Source organism: Polypterus senegalus, chromosome 2, assembly GCF_016835505.1.
Source record: "Polypterus senegalus isolate Bchr_013 chromosome 2, ASM1683550v1, whole genome shotgun sequence".
Lineage (NCBI taxonomy): Eukaryota > Metazoa > Chordata > Cladistia > Polypteriformes > Polypteridae > Polypterus > Polypterus senegalus.
The window spans coordinates 154345296-154367453 of NC_053155.1; the positions used below are offsets into that span (position 1 = coordinate 154345296).

Consider the following 22158-nt stretch of genomic DNA (forward strand, 5'->3'; position numbering starts at 1 on the left):
GTACTACCAATAAACACAATTTATTTGTAATGTGCACAGACATATCTACAATAGGAAAAATACTCAGCAAATAACAATAATGCAGAGATGTAATTAATCTAAACTGGTAAGAACGAAATGTTGTGGAATGATTTTGCAAGGGTTGGGATGCTTTGCTTCTTTGTCACGTCTATCCTAATCGACACATTAGCTAAACATTCAGATCTGTACAAGTATTTATAGTTGTTGCACATTCCATCTGTACATTCTAACTTCATGCAATATCAGCTGCTAGTCTCTCAGTGAGGCAGCTTGTACTCTAGTGTATCTTTATAAAGTATATTTTTTATCATTACTATTTCTCGATTACAAAAATGGCAAAATGTACTTCTGGGATGTGCTCACTTCAATGAAAATAGCATTCATAAAAATATTACAAATATTACATACTGTATAGTAGTTGAATTAAAAACGTAATACTTTTTCAGGTTTCACCTCTGAGATAATTTTTGATGCTTAACAAAGGAGATTACTTATTATTAAAATTAGCAAATGACTGAGAATTGATTCTATCATGCAGAGTAGCCCATTTCTTCATGCCATAATGTCCCCAACTGATTTTTTCACCTAGATCTTTATTACACTTAAGTTGCTGTGGGAAGAAGAAGAAGAATGTGTGCTAGGGGGGCAGGAAGCAGCTCTACGTACCTGCAGCAAGCCTGATTTTAGCCATGTCCTATCTTTCTGCTGCTGTAGTGGAATGGTACTGCCCTGTAGGTAAAGACAACTCTGATTCATTTCCGTCAGACAAGCAAGACCTTTTTAGATCAAGGATCCGGTTTCTTAGCAGTGTGCTACCTTCAAAGTTCTTGGAAAATTATTTTATTTATACACAAAAAGAAATGTTAGGATCTGTGCCAAAAGTTTGTTGTGTCCACCTTTACAGGCACCACTTTTAGGTACTGAAGCTGTGTTTAAGGTCACATTAAGTATATCAACTTGCAAATCTAAATTCAGTACTATTAGTGATTTTTTTTCATTTAGATGCACAATTTGTTCTTTTTCTCACACTGGAGTCATAATTAGCACTTCACTATATATGGTTTAAAATTAAATAAATGTTAAAAACTGAACATTACAACCACTAATGGCTAAAACAGCTATTCTCATTTTCATATTTCTAAGCTTTTGACTCACTATGGAAGTGCACACTGCATTTTCCCTGATTTTATGAAATGTGGATCTCTTTTTAGCACTGAACCATTTTTTTTTTTTGCTCTAAGACACTGGGGAGTTTTATATGTTTAAAATAATGATACATTTCAAAATTGAAAATGGATAAGAACACATCCATTAATACATACATTCACTTTATTAGGAAGGAAAAGTCCTGATTTTAACAAAAAGGTAAAAAAATTGTGGTGTAGAATACAGTATAAAGTTAAAGGAGTTCAGTTTTCATTTCTTGCCCAAAATCATTTATTGAGGAGAAAGCGGGCATATGCAACACACTGTAGGAGAGAAAACCAAGACATACAGTCCATAAGTATTTGGACAGTGACACAATTTTCCCAATTTTCTCTCTGTTCACCACCTCAATGGATTTGAAATGAAGCAATCATTATGTGACAGAAGTGTAGACTTTAAGCTTTAATTTAAAGAATTTATCAAAAATATTTTATGCGTCTTTTAGGAATGACAAGCCATTTTTTGTGTAGTCCCCATTTCCAGGGGCTTAAAACTATTTGGACATTGGACTGATAAGCTGTTCCATAGTTGGTTGCGAACAGTTCCCTCATTATTTCATTAATTATTAAGCAGGCAAAAGTTCTGGAATTTATTCCAAGCGTGGCATTTGCATTTGAAAGCTGTCACTGCAAACTCTCAATATGAGGTCCAAAGAGCTGTCAATGCAAGAAAAACAGACCATCATTAGGCTGAGAAAACAAAACAAACCCTTAAGTGGTCAAATCAACCATGTGGTACATTCTTGAAAAGAAGGAACACACTGCTGAACTCAGCAACACCAGAAGGTCTGGGAAACAAAAGAAGACAACCGAGATCGCAGAATTCTTCACTTGGCCAAATATACTGTAACTTTCACAACATTTAGCCAAACCAAGAACACTCTAAAAGTGGTAGACCTATTATTGCCAAAGTTTACAATCAAGAGAAGACTTCATGAAAGTAAATATAGAAGATTTACCATAAGGTGCAAACCACTGGTAAACCTCAAGCATAGGAAGGGAGATTAGACTTTGCCAGAAAACATTTTTTAAAAGCTTGTTTAGTTCTGGAACAAGTTTCCTTTGTCCAAAGAAAATAAGTCCTAATATATACCAGAATGTTGGAATGGGAAGAGTATGGAGAAGAAAAGAAATGGCTCATGATCCAATGAATAGCACATCATTTGTGAAACATGGTGGAGGTAGTTTTATGGCATGATCATCCATGGCTGCGAATGGAAGTCAGTCACTAGTGTTTTTTCATGATATGACTGCTGGCAGAAGTAGCATGATGAATTCTGAAGTGTATAGGGCTATACTGTCTGCTCAGATTCAGCAAAATGCTGCACAACCCTGCACAGTACAGATGGACAATGAGCCAATACATACTGCAATATTAAAACAAGTTTTTTTTCAATGCAAAGTAATGGAATACTCTTCAAAGGCCAAATCAATCAATTGACCTCGGCCCAATCGGACATGTATTTCACTTGCTAAATACAAAACAGATAGCAGAAAGTCCAACGAATAAGGCGCACCTGAAGACAGCTGCAGTAAATGCCAGGTTGGAAATCCAGCTGTGGCAGATGGCCATGGTTTCAACACTTCAGGCAGTTACTGACTGTAAAGGATTTTTAATCAAATATTGAAAACAATCACTATATTTAGGATTATGTTAGTTTTTTTCAAATACATTTGAGCCTCTGGAGATTGGGAGGTGCTAGGCAAAAAAAATGGCTGTCGTTCCTAAACAGCTCATACAATATTATTGGTAAACCATTTAACTTAAAGCTGACAGTCTACACCTCAGTCACCTAATTACTTCTTAATTTCAAATCCATTGTGGCAGTGTACAGAGCCAAAATTATGAAAATGGTGTCACTGTCAAAATACTTATGGGCCTAACTATACATGAAATAATAGTAACTAGCCAAAATAAACACACCTGCAATTCCATCATTAGAATGTCTACTTCTGAAGCCAGCATAACATTCTCAAAACAGCTTAAACCAATGTCATAAGTGGTCATCCACATGAACCTAAGCATGTTTGGGCCCAGCCAATATTGTGAATTTCCCCTTGGGATCAATAAAGTATCTATCTATCTACTCGGACGAGGTTATGAAAGACCTCTGGACATCCTTCGTAAAGAGCAAGGTGTATGTCAATATCTAGGCTAAATTGCCCTCTATGGCTTAGTCATGTTCACCCCCTAATAATTTCCCGCCTCTAATTGTCTCTCTCGTATCACTTCACATCCTATCAGCTAATGTATGGTAAGTGTACTGGTGCAAAAATGGGGGCCATCGCACTTTGGCACACTTTAATGTTAAAAGTTTTGTTAAAAGAGAGATTTCTGTTTTAAACTGTAGTTAAGTTTTTACTCTCTGCTGCTCCCTTGAAATATCACACTTCGTTCTGTACAGTGCAGTGGATGATGCAGTGTGCTTGGTTTGCCAGTGGATTTGACTTGGACATTGAAGTTTGGCCAGGCAAAATTTGTCTCATTTTAACAAGGGCATGTCTGCTGTCACAAATAATGACAATTACAGTGGCCCATTGTGATTCATCTCTTTAGAGTGCATGTTACCTAAATAAGACAGTCCAGTGGTGTAAATAAGCAACTGTGCCAAGTTTGCTAGAGAATTTAATTACTGTACATGTACTTCAACTGGACTGGGCAAAATTCACATGAAATCATAATGTGGAACATGCAAAACTCACATAATTTGTGCAACTAAGGAGCTGGCTATGAGCTAATAAGTACCTGTGATTAGAAGGCTAACCATTTAAAATACCCTTTACAACACAGTAGTGCAGTGGTTAGCACAGCTTCGTGGATTCAGTGACCTAGGTTTGAATGTACAGTAAACTTTTATAAACTTGCCAGTATCCACTTTTTTAGACTGTTTAACTGTGTATGTAACATCAAACTATTAAGCAGTGTGTTCTGTTAACAGGAAATGGATATAAAGGTGCATGCAATGGAATGTGGTGTGCAGCAATTTGTTTAACTCAAAATAAAAAAATAAATTATAAAATGTTCCCTTCAAGGGCTTTGTAGAAATGTGTCTAATTAAATTTTTTAAAAATTGGTTAAAAGATGCTACCAACAAACATCAATAAATAAAGCAATTAATTGTTCTTCCACATCCACCTTTGCCAGGAGAGTGGGTGATGGATGATAAACACATAACCAACTTATTTCACAGGAAAGTAAAACCAGATTAAAACTTCATCTTGTCTGGAATAGGATGAGTGTATAGAACTTTTGTAAGATAATGACAATTGGAGTTGTTCTTAAAATCAGAAACATAGATGGTGAATAGAAAGGGATCCAGGACAGTTGCCTGGGACACACCTCTGGTGCTGACAACCACCTATGATACAAAGTGTTGGAGCCTCACAAACTACCTGTTGTGAGGCAACTATTTACACTGCTTTGAGCTTACTCCAACAGTTTAGAATCCAAATCAGATATACTGGCCAAGTATGCATGCATACAAGGAATCTGACTCTGGATTTGGTAATTCTCCAATTAAAAGTTAAATAATCAACACACACGCAAAAACACAGATTATATATATATATATATATATATATATATATATATATATATATATATATATATATAATATATATATATATAGCAAAACAAATCAATATAAGAACTTTTTCCCCCGACAGGCCATCAAGCTCATAAATGGTTAGTTTCATCCCCCCAGTGCTCCCGGTGTCTTGTTCACTGTTCACATATTGTTAATACTTCTTTTTAGAGAAAATTTAAAAAAAGAACTATGTATTAATTATTATTGTTTTGGCATATAGTAATTTATAACGCCTGCCAATTGAAGTTCAAAAAGGTTGTGGCCTGGACATTAGGGGTCGGTAATGAATTTCCTAGTCCATTTCATGACTCTGGAATAATGCAGGTCCTGTAAAGTAGGCAAACTAGCACCAATGATACTTTTGGCAGACCTGACTGTTCGATGCAGGCCATTTTTGTCATGTTTGTCACTGATCCAAACCACACTGTTTTGGATGAACTGAGAACAGACTCAATGACTGCTGTGTAAAACTGAATGAGTAGCTCCTGTGGACGGTTAAACTTCCTCAGCTGTGTTGTCCTTTGAAGAGTGGACACACATCCTCTTCAGAGATATTTAACAATAGAATCCCTGAAGCCAACGGAAAAAGTCGTAATCCCGGGCCACCTTAAATTCCTTTACACCTCCTCATCCGCGTCTTTGTTTTGCAAATGTGTCGATCAGCAGTGGAAGCAAGCACCCTGCTACACCATCCCCCACCAACGCAGCTCAAGTTGGACAAAAAGTTCTTCCAGCCCAAGTATATTTATCTGGGTATGAGATAGGTATGGAATTGTATGGGGTAAATAATATATTGTTATTCTAAACACATGCATTTCATGTGTGTTCCATGTCTGTAACCATCTGGGTAATGTTAAACAGATAACTAAAACAGAAACTTTTTGCATGTTATAGTACTAATGACAAAATGTTGCAATGAAGTGTGTAATGTGTGAAAACTCAAGTCCAAATATAAAAAAAAAAACAATTTCTCAAAAGGTACAAGTATAACAAAACAAGTGCACTTATATTCAAGAATATAATAAAAGAAAAATAAACTGGGTTAGGGGATAATGCTGACACGTCTTCTTGGCTGGTGCAGAGCTAAGAACTGCTGTCTCATAATCAAGAGATTGCAGAGTTTAATTCCAGGTCCTTCCTGTTTTTATCGTTTGATTAGTGAGCTCCTCTTATTACTAACTTCTTCTGTAATACGCTACTGTGGCTGTTCGTTTGTCTGTCCAGGATTTTAAATCATTTGTAGCTCGCAAACTGTTTGACCTATTGACTTGAAATTTGGTACACATATGATACATGACCTCTACTGTTGGCTTTCGGGGTAATGATTTTTATTACCCTTTTTATTTTCATTTTATTTTATTGTAGAATCAACTCTTGGCAGAGCGCAGCAGGGCGGCTGTGTGGCACATGTGTATGGGTGCCGTTCTCATTACCTCCCACCTTTGCCATCATTTCCCCTACCTCTCCAATATCTTAAAGCATTCTTGAGGCAGACTGAAGACTTAAGTACCAACTTAAGTGAAAAATTAAGGAAAACGTAATTGCAACACAAACATTGACTTAATCAGTTTTAACGTGAAAAGATGCCGAGGAAAGAAGAGAAGAAGGAGGCTACTAGGGTGGAGAAAAGAAGAACTGCTGCTCAGGAAGCAGCAAGCACATCTGAGCAAACGAATGCTAAACGTACAGAGAAAGAGGATGAAAACTATAAGTCAAATGTATTCACTACAAGTTATCATGCAGTACGCCGTTACTGGTTATAAAATAAAAACATAAATTTGATTTGAGTCTGTAACAGCTGGTGTAAATTTATGGTACTTGTAAAGGTTAGCTTTTTTTTTTTAAATTATTATTCAGTTTCAGCAAAGGAGTGTACATTTTAGGTACTGGGACTTTGCAGGGCTGTTACCGCTGTTGTGGCACCCTCTGCAGATTCTCAGATTGGATGATTAGAGGCTGAATAATCATACAGAGCTGTCTGGTAAATACCTTGAGCACCAGGCACAACTGCCAATGAAGAGCTTCTATGGTTTTCTTCTTGCCTGATTGGATGAAAAAGACAATCTGGGAAGGGGATGGGGTGAAAACCTCATGGTCGTGACCTTATGAGAGGAAATGCACAGTGATGAATTAGTAGCTTGGTTTCCCACCTATGCAGCTCATAAAAGCTAGCTAGTAGACAAGGTGTGTGAAGAAGTGTTACTAGAGCACCTTTATACCAACAGCAATATGCCTGTATAATGCCTCATTGTGACTGTGATAGCCAAGTCAGAAGTTTTCTTTCAAGTTTCCTTCATTTTTTTGTCATAGTAGTACATGTTCAGACAATACATACACACATACACACACACACACACAATATCATATCTATTGATTTATTTACAGTATTTAAATTCCCCCTTGGGGACAAATAAAGTAAATCTACACTTTTCCAGTGTGGTCTTAATAACTACTTGGAGAAGCTATATGTGACTTGCTTTAGTCCATTGTCTGCCACCTCAAAAATAACCGCTGTGGATACAACTGACAAATAGAAACTGACCCTAATACAGAATAAAAAAATGGGTTTGGGTTAGAGACTGCATTTAGTAAAAGAGAAATTGCTGTGCCCTGGACCATAGGCAATGTGGTACCAAATAATTTTGATTGGCAGATTCATTCATAAATTATTTGTGCCACGGTTACAGAATCTGGCTATTTAGTTTTAAGATACATAGTTCATTCAGGAACAATGTGACATTTATCAAAAGGTGTTATAAACTGAATGCAGAAGGCATAAAATTAACTATTAAAGTACAGTCCTTGTAAAGCAAGCACTGTTTCAGAAAAGACAAAGAAAAAGACGCTGAGGGGAGTTCTTTCAGCCGTTTAGTAAATATTAAGTCTGTTGGAGGCGGACGTACTCTAAATTTCAGGTTTGCAGGTGAAAGATGGTTTATATAGCATAGTGTGCTTTTGTCAACAATGCTTATACACAGAGTAATACTCAGTCTCTTGTGGTGGGATTAAATGGTATAGTCTTAATAATATCTAAATAATTTAACACGTAACAGGAAACTCGCAAAGAGCAGATTGAGATGTTATAATTTCATCGGTTAACCGTAAATTTCCTTACTTATTAGTATCTGGCTTCGAAGTAAAGCTTTACTTAAACCAGATATAAGAAGGCAGCCATTGTCATATATTTTAAGATAAGTAAGTTTAAGTAAGATATAAAGTTATTTAAAATTCAAAATATTTCAGTATAGAAAAGGAAGACCACTTTTAAGTAAATCAGTTAAAGAAAAGCCTTATCCACTAATTATAGACTTTCAAGGAATAATAACGTAAGAAGATATGTTAGAAGCAGTATTGTAATTAAAAGATCTCCTGAATGAATATGTAGTCATAACACAACAACAGACTCAAAAGATGTGCTGCAAAACATGACTATAAGCCAAGGTGAAATTAGACACCCTTTAATGCATAGATGTTTTAATGGAGACAAAGGTTTAATTCTGTAAAAAAAATGTTTTAAAAGATGACAAGGCATCAAGAAAAATTATCATTGGCATGTAATTTCTGCATTCTCTCTGCTTTATTTTTAGGATATATTTTTCCCACAAATGCTTTTAATGTCTTTCTATGTAATTATAAAAAATGCTTGGTTTAAAAAAAAAAAAACAAACACTAGATATGTTCCTGTGCAATAGCTACGCAACTGAAAATAGGCAACTTTTCAAGTTTGAAAAAATTCAAACAATCCTCAAACAAAACATCACACTAGATGCAAATGGTCACTCTTTTTATTTATGTTTGCATATAACACAAAAAGCAGGTACTGTCATTGACATATCTATCTATTTGCATGAAACAACATGGTCCAAACTAGAAAGATTTTGTTGAAAGCTGTCAAAGTTATTCCTCTGAAAAATTTTCTTTGAAATATCTGAAATAGAGTGCACTCTACAGATTTTTGGAAACTGTACACAATCTTATTGAAATTAATTTTCAAACTCATCTATCTTAAAATAGAGATTAATTCAGTGCATTCATTTATTTTTATTTAATTACTTCAACTAGTTTTACTGTTTCATGTTTACCTTTAGAGATGTCACTTCACTTGTATATTTTTCTTGTTTACTCGTCTGATTGCCACTCAACTGTAAAAACAGTGAAATGCCTCTGTCATTTTATCTCATCTCTATCGCTATTTATAATCTTACTTAAATAAGTTATGTGATGATTGTGACCGTGAAAATAAAGGAAAGCAAGTAACTTCATTTATACAGAAGGAGTGGAAAAGGAGCTCCACAATCCACTATGTACAGAGTAAATAAACATGGAGTTATGTTACACTGAAAACAATTTCACGACTGCATTATTGGCAGATTAATGATTCAGTATTTCTCTGACACTAATTTTTCTGCAAAGTGCAACACTAGTTTGAGACTTTAACTACCTATCAGATAATTCTTTCAAAGCATTTATATTTAAGAAATATAAAAATAATAATACATTTTATTTATATAGCGCCTTTCCCATGCTCAAGGCACTTCACAGAGTTTAAGAAAGAACGGCAGGGTATACCGTATATAAAATTGTACTAAACCAGATAAATAAAGAAGAGTAGGATAGTAAATTCAGAGAAAAAGCCTAACAGACAACATAATTGATGGTCTAGCACACACACACAGGTTACATGAGCATCTTGACATAGAGGTAAACTGAAAGAAGGGTAATAAAGTCAGGCAGAGCTAAAATCCTTCCTGAACAGAGGAGTTTTGAGGTGTTTTTTTAAAAGAATACATGGAGTCAGCTGATCTAATTAATTTCAGTAGGTCACTCCAGAGTCTGGGCACTATACAGCTGAAGGCCCAGAATCAGAGGACCTTAGTGGGTGGACAGGAACTTAATGATGAAGAAGGTCACTGATATAGTTTGGTGCAAGGTAGGTTAAGGCTTTGTAGGTTATTAGTAGGATTTTATATTCAATTCTGTAAGACACAGGGAGCCAGTGAAGGAAAAGCAGGATGGGTGTTATAAGCTGGTTGCTGCTGGTCCGTGTAAAGACTCTTGCAGCCTAGTTTTGAATAAGATGGAGCTGTGATATAAGATTAGAAGGGGCACCTGCCAGTAGGGAACTACAATAATCGATGCGAGATGTGATAAAAGCATGGACAAGTTTCTCAGCATTAGAAAAGGAGAGGAAGGAGCGAACACAGGATATGTTATGGAGATGAAAGTAAGAAAGTTTCTTAATGTGATTTATGTGGGTGGAATAAGAAAGGGAGGAATCAAAAATGACACAGATTCTTTGCAGTAGAGGCATGTCTGATGAGATCACCTCCAAAATGGACTGGGAAGGAGCTCATTTTATTAAGTTGCACTTTAGTCCTAATTTGCAGGAGTTCAGTTTTGTTGCAATTTAATTTTAAATAGTTCTGCTCCATCCAGGTTTTAATTTCACTGAGGCAAGTTGTGAGCTGAGAAATCTCTGATGAAGTTCCACTTTTAACATTGAAATAGAGTAAAAATGATAATCCAGTCCAAAGCTATGAATAATATGGCCAAGGGGAAGCATATAAATACAGAAAAGCAGAGGACTGAGGACAGAGCCCTGAGGAACTCCTTGTATGACAATTAGTCAGACACTTCACAACCAGTTACTAAACAGTCACTTGAGTTAGAATCCACTGTTAAATAACCTAAATGAGTTACCATAAGCCTATTTGAAAAATGCTATTAAAAACGTGCATTTTATGTACTCTAATGATACATGTATTACATAATGTTATATTGTGGTTATTTTTTAATATAATTTATTACAAAAATATTGTGGTAAACTGAAGCTGATTAATAAATAAAAATTCTGATTAATAAATACAAATTAAAAACAGTCCTTTCACAGTCACCATATGTACCTGAATGCTACACCATGTGTATACTTTCTTACCCGTTATGTATATTTCAATTTTTGAAACTATTATTTTAATTTGCAAGTTTATGCATCTTTTTTCCTCTATTATGTGGAATTAGTCTATGTATTGTCCAAAAAATGAAGAAACCCATGTAGGTGTGATCGCTGCCACTGTGTAGATGTCATAATGATCAATAAATGAAAGCTCAAATAAGCAGAATGAACTTTCAAATATATCAGTTTACCATTATAGTCTAAAATGTAAAGGCAGATGTGGAAAAAAACAAAAAATAGAAAAAGGAAAATATAATAATATAATATAATCAAACATACATACATGGTATGACAATATAATATTTTAAATTTCAACAGCCATCAAAGATGGAAATAAAAAAATTCTAACTTGAACTATTCTGCCCTCTGCTGACAACTTCACTGAAATTGCAGGACATAGCTGCTGCCTTAGATACAGTGATGATTAAACTACAAATCTGTTAACAGATTATAAATTTATGTTGGACATAAAGTCTCCTTTACACTTAATTTATTCCTCTGCTGAATTCATAAACTAAACCAATTCATGAAAGATCTGAAAATTAAATGGTAATCTAAATGGATTTTGTGTTGTTTTTGCAATTTAAATGTATACTTGAATGCTAATTATTAGGAACACCTGTACACCTGCTTATCAATGCAATTTATCTAATCAGTCAATCTTCTGGCAGGAGAACAATGTATAACATCACACAGATACAGGCCAGGTGTTCCAATTCATGTTCACATAAAACAACAGTATAAGGAAAACAACTGACCTCAGTGATTTTGACTGTGGCATAATTGTTGGTACCAGATGGACTTGCTTGAGTAGTTCTGTAACTGCGGATAATCTGGAACTTTGACTTATAACAGTTTCTAGAGATTACTCGGAATGGTGCAAAAAACAAAAAAACATTCAGTGAGTGACTGTTCTGTGGATGGAAATTCCTTATGAAGACAATAGTCAGAGGAGAATGGTCAGATTGTTTTTTGCTGACAAAAAAGGCTACATCCATCCATCCATCCATCCTCTTCCGCTTATCCGAGGTCGGGTCGCGGGGCAGCAGCTTAAGCAGAGAGGCCCAGACTTCCCTCTCCCGGCCACTTCTTCCAGCTCTTCCGGGAGAATCCCAAGGCGTTCCCAGGCCAGCCGGGAGACATAGTCCCTCCAGCGTGTCCTGGGTCTTCCCCGGGGCCTCCTCCCGGTTGGACGTGCCAGGAACACCTCACCAGGGAGGCGTCCAGGAGGCATCCTGATCAGATGCCCGAGCCACCTCATCTGACTCCTCTCGATGCGTAGGAGCAGCGGGTCTACTCTGAGCCCCTCCCGGATGACTGAGCTTCAAACCCTATCTTTAAGGGAAAGCCCAGACACCCTGCGGAGGAAACTCATTTCAGCCGCTTGTATTCGCGATCTCGTTCTTTCGGTCACTACCCATAGCTCATGACCATAGGTGAGGGTAGGAGCATAGATCGACTGGTAGATTGAGAGCTTTGCCTTACGGCTCAGCTCCTTTTTCACCACGACAGACCGATGCAGAGCCCGCATCACTGCGGATGCCGCACCGATCCGCCTGTCGATCTCACGCTCCATTCTTCCCTCACTCGTGAACAAGACCCCGAGATACTTGAACTCCTCCACTTGGGGCAGGATCTCTCCCCCAACCCTGAGAGGGCACTCCACCCTTTTCTGGCTGAGGACCATGCTCTCGGATTTGGAGGTGCTGATTCTCATCCCAGCCGCTTCACACTCAGCTGCGAACCGATCCAGAGCAAGCTGAAGATCACGGCCTGATGAAGCAAACAGGACAACATCATCTGCAAAAAGCAGTGACCCAATCCTGAGTCCACCAAACCGGACCCCTTCAACACCCTGGCTGCGCCTAGAAATTCTGTCCATAAAAGTTATGAACAGAATCGGTGACAAAGGGCAGCCCTGGCGAGTCCAACTCTCACTGGAAACGGGCTTGACTTACTGCGGCAATGCGGACCAAGCTCTGACACGGTTGTACAGAGACCGAACAGCTCTTATCAGGGGTCCGGTACCCCATACTCCCGAGCACCCCCACAGGATTCCCGAGGGACACGTTCGAACGCCTTTTCCAAGTCCACAAAACACATGTAGACCGGTTGGGCAAACTCCCATGCACCCTCCAGGACTCTGCTAAGGGTGAAGAGCTGGTCCACTGTTCCGCGACCAGGACGAAAACCACACTGTTCCTCCTGAATCCGAGGTTCGACTATCCAACGGACCCTCCTCTCCAGAACCCCCGAATAGACTTTTCCAGGGAGGCTGAGGAGTGTGATCCCTCTATAGTTGGAACACACCAAAGAGGGGACCACCATCGGTCTGCCAATCCAGAGGCACTGTTCCCGATGTCCATGCGATGTTGCAGAGACGTGTCAACCAAGACAGTCCTACAACATCCAGAGCCTTAAGGAACTCCGGGCGTATCTCATCCACCCCCGGGGCCCTGCCACCAAGGAGTTTTTTGACCACCTCAGAGTCCCCAGGCCCTACTTCCTCATTGGAAGGCATGTTAGTGGGATTGAGGAGGTCTTCGAAGTACTCCTCCCACCGACTCTACGCGTCGAAGTGAGGTCAGCAGCACACCATCCCCACCATATACGGTGTTGACACTGCACTGCTTCCCCCTCCTGAGACGCCGGACGGTGGACCAGAATCTCCTCGGCCGTCCGAAAGTCGCTCTCCATGGCCTCTCAAACTCCTCCCATGCCCGAGTTTTGCCTCAGCAACAACCGGCCGCGTTCGCTTGGCCTGCGGTACCTATCAGCTGCCTCCAGAGACCCACAGGACAAAAAAGTCCTATAGGACTCCTTCTTCAGCTTGACGGCATCCCTCACCGCCGGTGTCCACCAACGGGTTCGGGAATTGCCTCCACGACAGGCACCAACCACCTTGCGGCCACAGCTCCGGTCAGCCGCCTCAACAATAGAGGCACGGAACATGGCCCATTCGACTCAATGTCCCCACCTCCCTCGGGGCGTGGTTGAAGTTCTGCCGGAGGTGGGAGTTGAAGCTACTTCTGACAGGGGACTCTGCCAGCCGCTCCCAGCAGACCCTCACAACACGTTTGGGCCTACCAGGTCTGACCGGCATCTTCCCCCACCATCGAAGCCAACTCACCACCAGGTGGTGATCAGTTGACAGCTCCGCCCCTCTCTTCACCCGAGTGTCCAAGACATATGGCCGCAAGTCCGACGACACGACCACAAAGTCGATCATCGACCTGAGGCCTAGGGTGTCCTGGTGCCAAGTGCACGTATGAACACCCTTATGCTTGAACATGGTGTTCGTTATGGACAATCCATGGCGAGCACAGAAGTCCAATAACAAAACACCACTCGGGTTCAGATCGGGGGGGCCATTCCTCCCAATCACGCCCTTCCAGGTCTCACTGTCATTGCCCACGTGAGCATTGAAGTCTCCCAGCAAAACGAGGGAATCCCCAGAAGGTATGCCCTCTAGCACCCTCTCCAGAGACTCCAAAAAGGGTGGATACTCCAAACTGCTGTTCGGTGCATACACACAAACAACAGTCGGGACCCTTCCCCCCACTCGAAGGCGGAAGGAGGCCACCCTCGCATCCACCGGGGTAAACCCCAATGCACAGGCTCCGAGTCGGGGGGCAATAAGTATGCCCACACCTGCTCGGCGCCTCTCACCAGGGGCAACTCCAGAGTGGTAGAGAGTCCAGCCCCTCTCAAGGAGATTGGTTCCAGAGTCCAAGCTGTGCGTCGAGGTGAGTCCGACTATATCTAGCCGGGGATCAGACCGCCAAGGTCCCCGCCTTCGGCCACCACCTAACTCACACTGCACCCAACCTCCTTGGCCCCTCCCATAGGTGGTGAGCTCATGGGGAGGAGGACCCATGTTACCTCTTCGGGCTGTGCCTGGCCAAGCCCCATGGGTGCAGGCCCGGCCACCAGGCGCTCGCCATCAAACCCCACCTCCAGGCCTGGCTCCAGAGGGGGGCCCCGGTGACCCGCGTCCAGGCAAGGGAAAATGACGCCCAAGGTTTTTATTCTTCATCAGAGGTTTATTGAACCGCTCTTTGTCTCATCCCTCACCTAGGACCAGTTTGCCTTGGGTGGCCCTACCAGGGTCATAAAGCCCCGGACAACATAGCTCCTAGGATCATTGGAACACGCAAACCCTTCCACCACGATAAGGTGACGGTTCAAGGAGGAGCTACAGTAGGCTACAGTAACTCAGATAATCACTTTGTACAACTGTGGTTGAACTTTGATGTAGATTAGCTACAACAGAAGACGACCACATCGGGTACAACTCCTGTCAGCCAAGAACAGAAATCTGAAACCTCAGTGGACCCAGGCTCATCAAAACTGGGAAGTTGACTAGAAAACGAAGCTTGGCGTTTTGAATCTAAGCACACAGATGGTAGGGTCAGAATTTGACACCAACATCACAAATCCTTGCACCCAACCTGCCTGGAGTGAACAGTACAGGCTGTTGTGGTGGTGGTCTAAGGAATGATTTCTTGCCACATTTTGAGCCTGTTAATACCAATCAATCATTGCTTGATTGCCACAGCCTATTTGAGTAACCTTGCTGAACATTTGCATCCCTTCATGGCCAAAATTTACCCATCTTCTAATCGCAAAAGTCATCTCAAACTGGTTTCTTGAACATGACAATGAGTTCCATATTTTTGAGTGGCCTTCACAGTCCCCAAATCTTAATCCAATAGAACACCTTAGGGATGTGGTGTAATAGGAGATTTGTGGCATGAATTGTGTGAGAATCTCAGAGGAGTTTTCCAAAATCTTGTGGACTCCATGTCACAAACAATGGAGGCTATTTTGAGAAAAAATGCAGGTTCTACTCAGTATTAGTATACGGTTCCTAATAATTTTCTCCATGGGTGAATCTATGTTTTAAAATTTTGTTTTTGTTGTGTTGGGGAGGAGTGGTGGATCTGAGGCTAGGGATCTGCGCCAGCAATTGGAAAGTTGCCAGTTCAAATCCTGTAAACTCAATAACAACTAACTATAGCCATTTTATTATTGTATAATTTAGTTATAAAATGTGCACTTACCTGCAAGGTAGATTAAAAGACTTTGGGAGCAAGCAGCTGCAGTGATTTTATGGCGGCGCACCATGGGTGGAAATGTTGCTGGCAGTTTAATGTGAGTAAGAAGATCTGTTGCTTGCTTTAATTCTCAAACGCCGGCATGCTGACACCTCAGTGTTACTTCGTGCCATCCTGGATAAGGACGTTGGTTGGGCCACGTGAATTGCGGAAAAAGTAACCGGACGATAATGGAAACACGTAAGTTGGGCATGCAGAAAAGCTGTGAGACAAGAAGTCCCAGAGAAAGAGAGAGTAAAAATGAAAGCAACTTCAGTTGAAGTTGGAGGTGTGTTTGTGTGGGCAAGAACAAGACATACGATTAAAAGAAATTTAATTTCTTTAATTTGAAGTGAATGGCATTAGGACTTTTTTTTTTCTTGATGATACTATTTTCTTTTGAATATTTTCTTTAGTTTGGTGCCTCTACTTTACACCAATGATCTGCTCAGTTATGTTAGAGATGCCTACAGTCTTGAGTGTGTATAGAGGTGCAAGTGCCTGGGGCTTCACAAGCAGTTGTTTACTAAAGCTGTTAATTGGTCTTTTGCTTTATATTTTTCATATTCCACAATGATCACATGATTGAAGCACTCGGACATTTGCTCTACATCATTATTCCTTATCAGCTTGTTATCCAGCTGAAATTATCTTTCAGGTCTATGCTACTGGATTTTCTCTGCTACTGCTCCAATTAATAGATTTCATTTCAGGGGCCTGTTTTCTCATCATTGTTTAGTCTAGCACTTGAGAAATAGTTTCCCGGGGTTGGCAATAAAAGCCTTTGTTTAAAAAGACAGGAAACTTCCAGAATTTATTTGCAGTTACACATATTCTCACTACTTCATTTAGGAAGAATGTAATGCATGCCAGCCAAATCTGTTGAAGCACACCCTACAGTGTGCATATTAGTTTTCTTACATGGTAGCATACAGTAAATTGATGAGCCATTCACAATATCAAAAAAAACCAAAAAAAAAAAACACATTTGGTCTCGTCCGTTGTGAGAGATGGATGTCTGAGCGGAGCTCAGTTAGCAGCTGTGTTATTTTTTTTTATATTATTTCCTTATTATCCTGAGATATCCTGTATTTATCCAGCCCGAGGGTTCTACTACAATATATGCAAGCATATATAAACAAGACGACAAGTCCAAGTTCAAGCTCAAGGTACGGCCTTTCAGAGACTGACCTGGAACAGATGGGCAAAAGCCCAGACTCCTCGGGACCACAGTCCACGCTGCATTGTCTCCAATTGAGAGCGAAATGGGGAGCAAATGTGCGAGTGAAGCAGGTCAAGATAGCTCACCAATTGGAGAAGATCATTTGAAACTGGAAAAGGCCTTGCAGTCCGCGCTTTCACATACTCCATGCAAGCCTTGAACATCGGCTGTAATAGAGCCCGCCGCTTCACCTACGGTACACGAAACCAGAAATGATCTGTCTGAACTGAAGGTGATGATCGCTGAGCTCAAGCAAGTGAAATTCGCAGCTGAACTATTCTCTAAAATAATTGGAGAGGACTTTAAATCAGATACCGATATAGCAGCAGCTTATCGCATACGCGGATTAAATACCTTTAGACCTAGATCTTTTATTATCCGCTTTGAGAGATTATTATGTAAGCTAGATGTGATGGCACAAGCAAGAGATTATATGTGAAAATAACCACATTCGTATTTTCCCTGATTTCTCTCCCGCAACAGCTGCTAAATGTGCAGCCTTCTACAACATTAAACAGTGGTTACAGCAAGCCGATATCATATACAGCCTCTTGTACCCTGGCAAACTGAAAGCTGATCCCGACACTATTCTGAAACACAATAGTGAGTCGCATCCTATCTAATGATACGGGTATTATAATTATACATCCTTTTCATTACTCGGGCGCTTTCTCTTTATGTTTTAATTACAGTTATAAACGTTTGTGTGGAAAAAATTAACTTTTTTTTTTTTTTTTTAAATTACACTACCCTAAAGGACACTGTTTAACATTATACCTTTGGGTTACTGTTATGATTGCATTAAGACTTACTATGCTTATCCTGGACCACTTTGTAACACCATTCCCTGGGTATATTATCTTAATACTTTAAGATTGCTGAAGATTATATTTTATGCTTATAGTTTGTTAATGATTATATTTTAGGCATATAGTATTTAGACTATATTGGCAATAGATATCTCTACTTTTAATCCTAAAATGCTGCTACGTGGGGGCTTGTTTTGCTTTGGACGTGCCCTGTCTCTAGGTATGTCAGAGGACCGAGACTTTGTGAAGTGGGGTCCAGCCTCACGTGGGGAGGCAAAAGGGGGGATTGGGGATAAGGAGGGGGAAAGAAAGAGAGCAGGCTATACAGTGATCCCACCTCGATCGCGGGGGGTTGCGTTACAGAATCACCCGCGAAAGGTGAAAATCTGCGAAGTAAAAACCATACGTTTATATTGTTATTTTTATATTGTCACGCTTGGGTCACAGATTTGCACAGAAACACAGGAGGTTGTAGAGACAGTGACTTTAAAACACTGCAAACAAACATTTGTCTCTTTTTCAAAAGTTTAAACTGTGCTCCATGACAAGACAGAGATGACAGTTCCGTCTCACAATTAAAAGAATGCAAAACATATCTTCCTCTTCAAAGGAGTGCGCCTCAGGAGCAGAGAATGTGAGAGAGAGAGAGAGAAGCAAACAATCAAAAATCAATAGGGCTGTTCGGGCTTTTAAGTATGCGAAGCACCGCCTGACAACGCAGCCGCAATAAAGGAAGCAATGTGAAGGCAGTCTTTCAGCATTTTTCAGAGGAGCATCCGTATTCTCTAGGTCAGTGTGCAGACAGCCCCTCTGCTCACACCTCCTCCGTCAGGAACAGAGAATGTGAGAGAGATAGAGAGAGGAAAGCAAACAATGAAAAATCAATATGTGCTGTTTGGCTTTTAAGTAAGCGAAGCACCGTGCAGGAAGCATATTGTATATAATTGAGAAGTTTTATTTAATACGTAATACGTGCTCTGATGGGGTAGCTTCTCAGTCATTCGCCAATAGTGGCCCTTGTATGAAATCAACTGGGCAAACCAACTGAGGATGCATGTACCATAAATAAAAAGACCCATTGTCCGCAGATCTCCGAGAACCAGTGAAAAATCTGTGATATATAGTTAGATATGCTTACATATAAAATCTGCGACTGAGTGAAGCTGCGAAAGTCGAAGCGTGATATAGCAACGTAACAATAGGCTGCATGGCAATAATTTCCTATTTCCCCAAGAGTTAAGGTTAAAGCTGTCTCACTTCCAGTTAAGACTATAAAATGACATCAAAAATTCAGAATCAATGTCTCCATGATGGGACAGTTAACTTTGTGAGCTGGAATGTTAAAGGCCCGAATCACGAATTAAAGAGAAAGAAAGTACTCTCTCACCTAACGGGTTTAAACGCTAAAATAGTATTTTTTACAGGTGACCCACTTACTAAGCAAGAATCAGTTCCGGCTGCAAAAGGACTGGACTGGCCAAATGTTCCATTCTAGCTTTACAAAGAAAACTAGAGGTGTGGGAATTCTCAAACATAGAACAGTCTCGTTTGTAGCATCAGATGTAGTATCTGATCCTGAAGGGAGATATGTGATGGTCATGGGCAACTTATTTAACTGTAAAATGATTCTGATAAATGTTTATGCACCTAATATCAATAATAAGGAATTCATGCAAAATGTATCTGCATCCATTTCCAATGTGAACACTCATTAAATTATAATGGCTGGGGACTTTAATTGTGTTTTAAATCCACTCTTAGATAGGATTCCTGTCACAGGGAGGATGACATCTAACACTACAAAGACAATTACACAGTTTGTAACTGACCACAACTTATCAGACCCCTGGAGATTTCTAAACCAAAACTCAAGAACATATTCTTTCTACTCACCAGTACATCATTGCTACTCAAGAATAGATTATTTCTTTATAGATAATAATTTCTTGCCTACGATTAAATCTTGCAAGTACGATGCTGTTATTTCTGACCATGTACCTCTGATCTTGTAGATAAAGTCACTATGCCCCACACACTCACCTCGTAGATGGCGTCTTAACACGCTTCTATTAGCAGACAAGAACTGTACAGAATTGATTTCCAAACAAATCAGTTTCTTCCTAGAGACAAATACATCCTCAGAGGTTTCTGCAGGAATACTCTGGGAAACTCTAAAGGCCTTCTTAAGAGGACAGATTATGTCAAATCTCACCCAAAGGAATAAATTAGAAACCAAGGAAGTATCAGCGCTAAAAACCAAAATTACTAGAATAGATGATGAACATGCCAGGCTTCCAAGCGAGGCTCTACATAGGAAAAGGCAGGCTCTGCATTCAGAACTCAACCTCTTGACAACTAAAGAAACTGAACAAATAATTTATAAATCCAGACATCATTTGTATGAACACGGAGAGAAAGCTAATTTGTTGTTAGCTCAACAAATCCACAAGCAAGAAGTTCGCAATGCAATCCCAGTAATCACCAACACGAATGGAGATGAAATCATTGACCATAAAAATATAATGCACACGTTTAGAGGTTACTATAAATCCTTATATTCTACCGAGTTTAAAGAAGACAACACACAATCTAATGTATTTCTGGATACATTACAGATACCACAGATAGATACTTTTAGTGCGGAGGAACTGGATAAACCACTGGCGCTATCAGAATTACTAGATGCTATAAAGTCACTTCAAGGCGGGAAAGCAGCAAGCCCTGATGGCTACCCTGCAGAAATTTATAAGAAATTCTACGCTCAGCTAGCTCCCCTCCTATTAGCAACATTTACAGAAGCTAGGGACAATCAAATTCTACCTCAAACTTTTCGCCATGCATTAATCACCATGTTTCCTAAACAAAATAAGGACGTATTACAATGTGCATCATACAGACCAATTTTCACTTATCATCCAATCTTCAACACCTGTTTAATGTAATATACTCACCAACAAGGTCAAACACCCCAGAAATATTATTATCATTGGATGCAGAAGAAGCATTTGACATGATTGAATGGAAGTACCTTTTAACTACATTAGAGAAATTTGGGTTTGGCCCGAACATTTGTGCATGGATCAAACGACTGTATACCAATCCAGAAGCTTCAGTTTGTATTAACATTTGTTCAGACTACTTTAAACTAGGACTGGTACCAGACAAGGATGCCCCTTGTCACCACTTCTATTTGCAGTCGCCATTGAACCACTGGCGGTTAACTGTTGGAATGCCGATCAGATAAATGGCATTATCAGAGAAGGACTGGAACAGAAAATTTCTCTATATGCAGATGATATGGTACTGTATATATCAGACCCACAAAATTCTGTGCCTGCAGTCTTAACAGCACTTACAGAATTTCAAAAGATCTCTGGTCTCAGAATTAATCTGAATAAAAGTGTGTTCTTTCCAGTGAATTCTCAAGCATGTAATATTAGATTAGACACCCTACCTTTTATCATTGCAGATCAGTTTAAATACCTAGGGGTTAACATCACAAGTAAACACAAAGCTCTTTATCAACAAAATTTCACTGTCTGCATGGAAAAAATAAGCAAGACTTGCATAGATGGTCAACTCTTCATTTCACTATGGCTGGAAGAATTAACGTTGCTAAGATGAATATTCTTCCTAAGCTTCTTTTTTATTTCAAAACATTCCAATATACATCAATAAATAATTTTTTAAGCAATTAGATTCAACAATAACCTCATTTATTTGGAACTCAAAACATCTATGTATCCAAAGAGCGAGCCTACAAAGACCTAAGACAGAAGGTGGCATGGCTCTACCCAACTTTCAGTTTTATTACTAGGAAGCAAACATACAAGTTATAAAAACCTGGACACAAATAGGTGAACATACACAGGCCTGGTCTGCAATAGAAGTAAAATCATGCAGTACTTCTTTATATTCCCTGCTTTGTGCCCCAATAAATTCAAGTTATCGCCAATATACTAATAACCCAATTGTGCTTCACTTACTCAGAATATGGAACCAATGTAGAAAGCATTTTAAGATGGAGAAGCTTTTATCTGTGGCACCTCTGCAAGAGAACCACCTCTTTCAACCCTCACAAACATATGCAATTTTTAATATCTGGAAAAAATTTGGGACTGAATTGCTTAGAGATCTTTACAACACCTTTGAATCCTATGAACAATTACATTCCAAATTTAACTTTCCAGCTACACATTTCTTTCACTATCTTCAAATTAGGAACTTTGTTAAACAGAACCTGCCAAATTGTCCTCATCTTGCAC

At 39.6% G+C, this 22158-nt stretch overlaps 2 protein-coding genes across 6 annotated transcripts in view; one reads left to right on the plus strand and one right to left on the minus strand.

Annotated features, from left to right (window-relative positions):
- Positions 1-22158, minus strand: part of cmss1 (cms1 ribosomal small subunit homolog) — a 373767-nt gene that overhangs the window by 81529 nt on the left and 270080 nt on the right. The window contains exon 1 of one of the 4 annotated variants that reach the window (XM_039744874.1): positions 688-746. The exons of the other annotated variants lie outside the window; for them this stretch is intronic. Coding sequence (XP_039600808.1) covers positions 688-712 — 25 coding nt within the window. The 5' untranslated portion in view covers positions 713-746. Of the gene's footprint in view, positions 1-687; positions 747-22158 lie in introns of those variants that run through there. 4 annotated transcript variants of the gene reach the window in all.
- filip1l (filamin A interacting protein 1-like) overlaps positions 1-22158 on the plus strand; it is a 292306-nt gene that overhangs the window by 21249 nt on the left and 248899 nt on the right. The window lies entirely within an intron of this gene.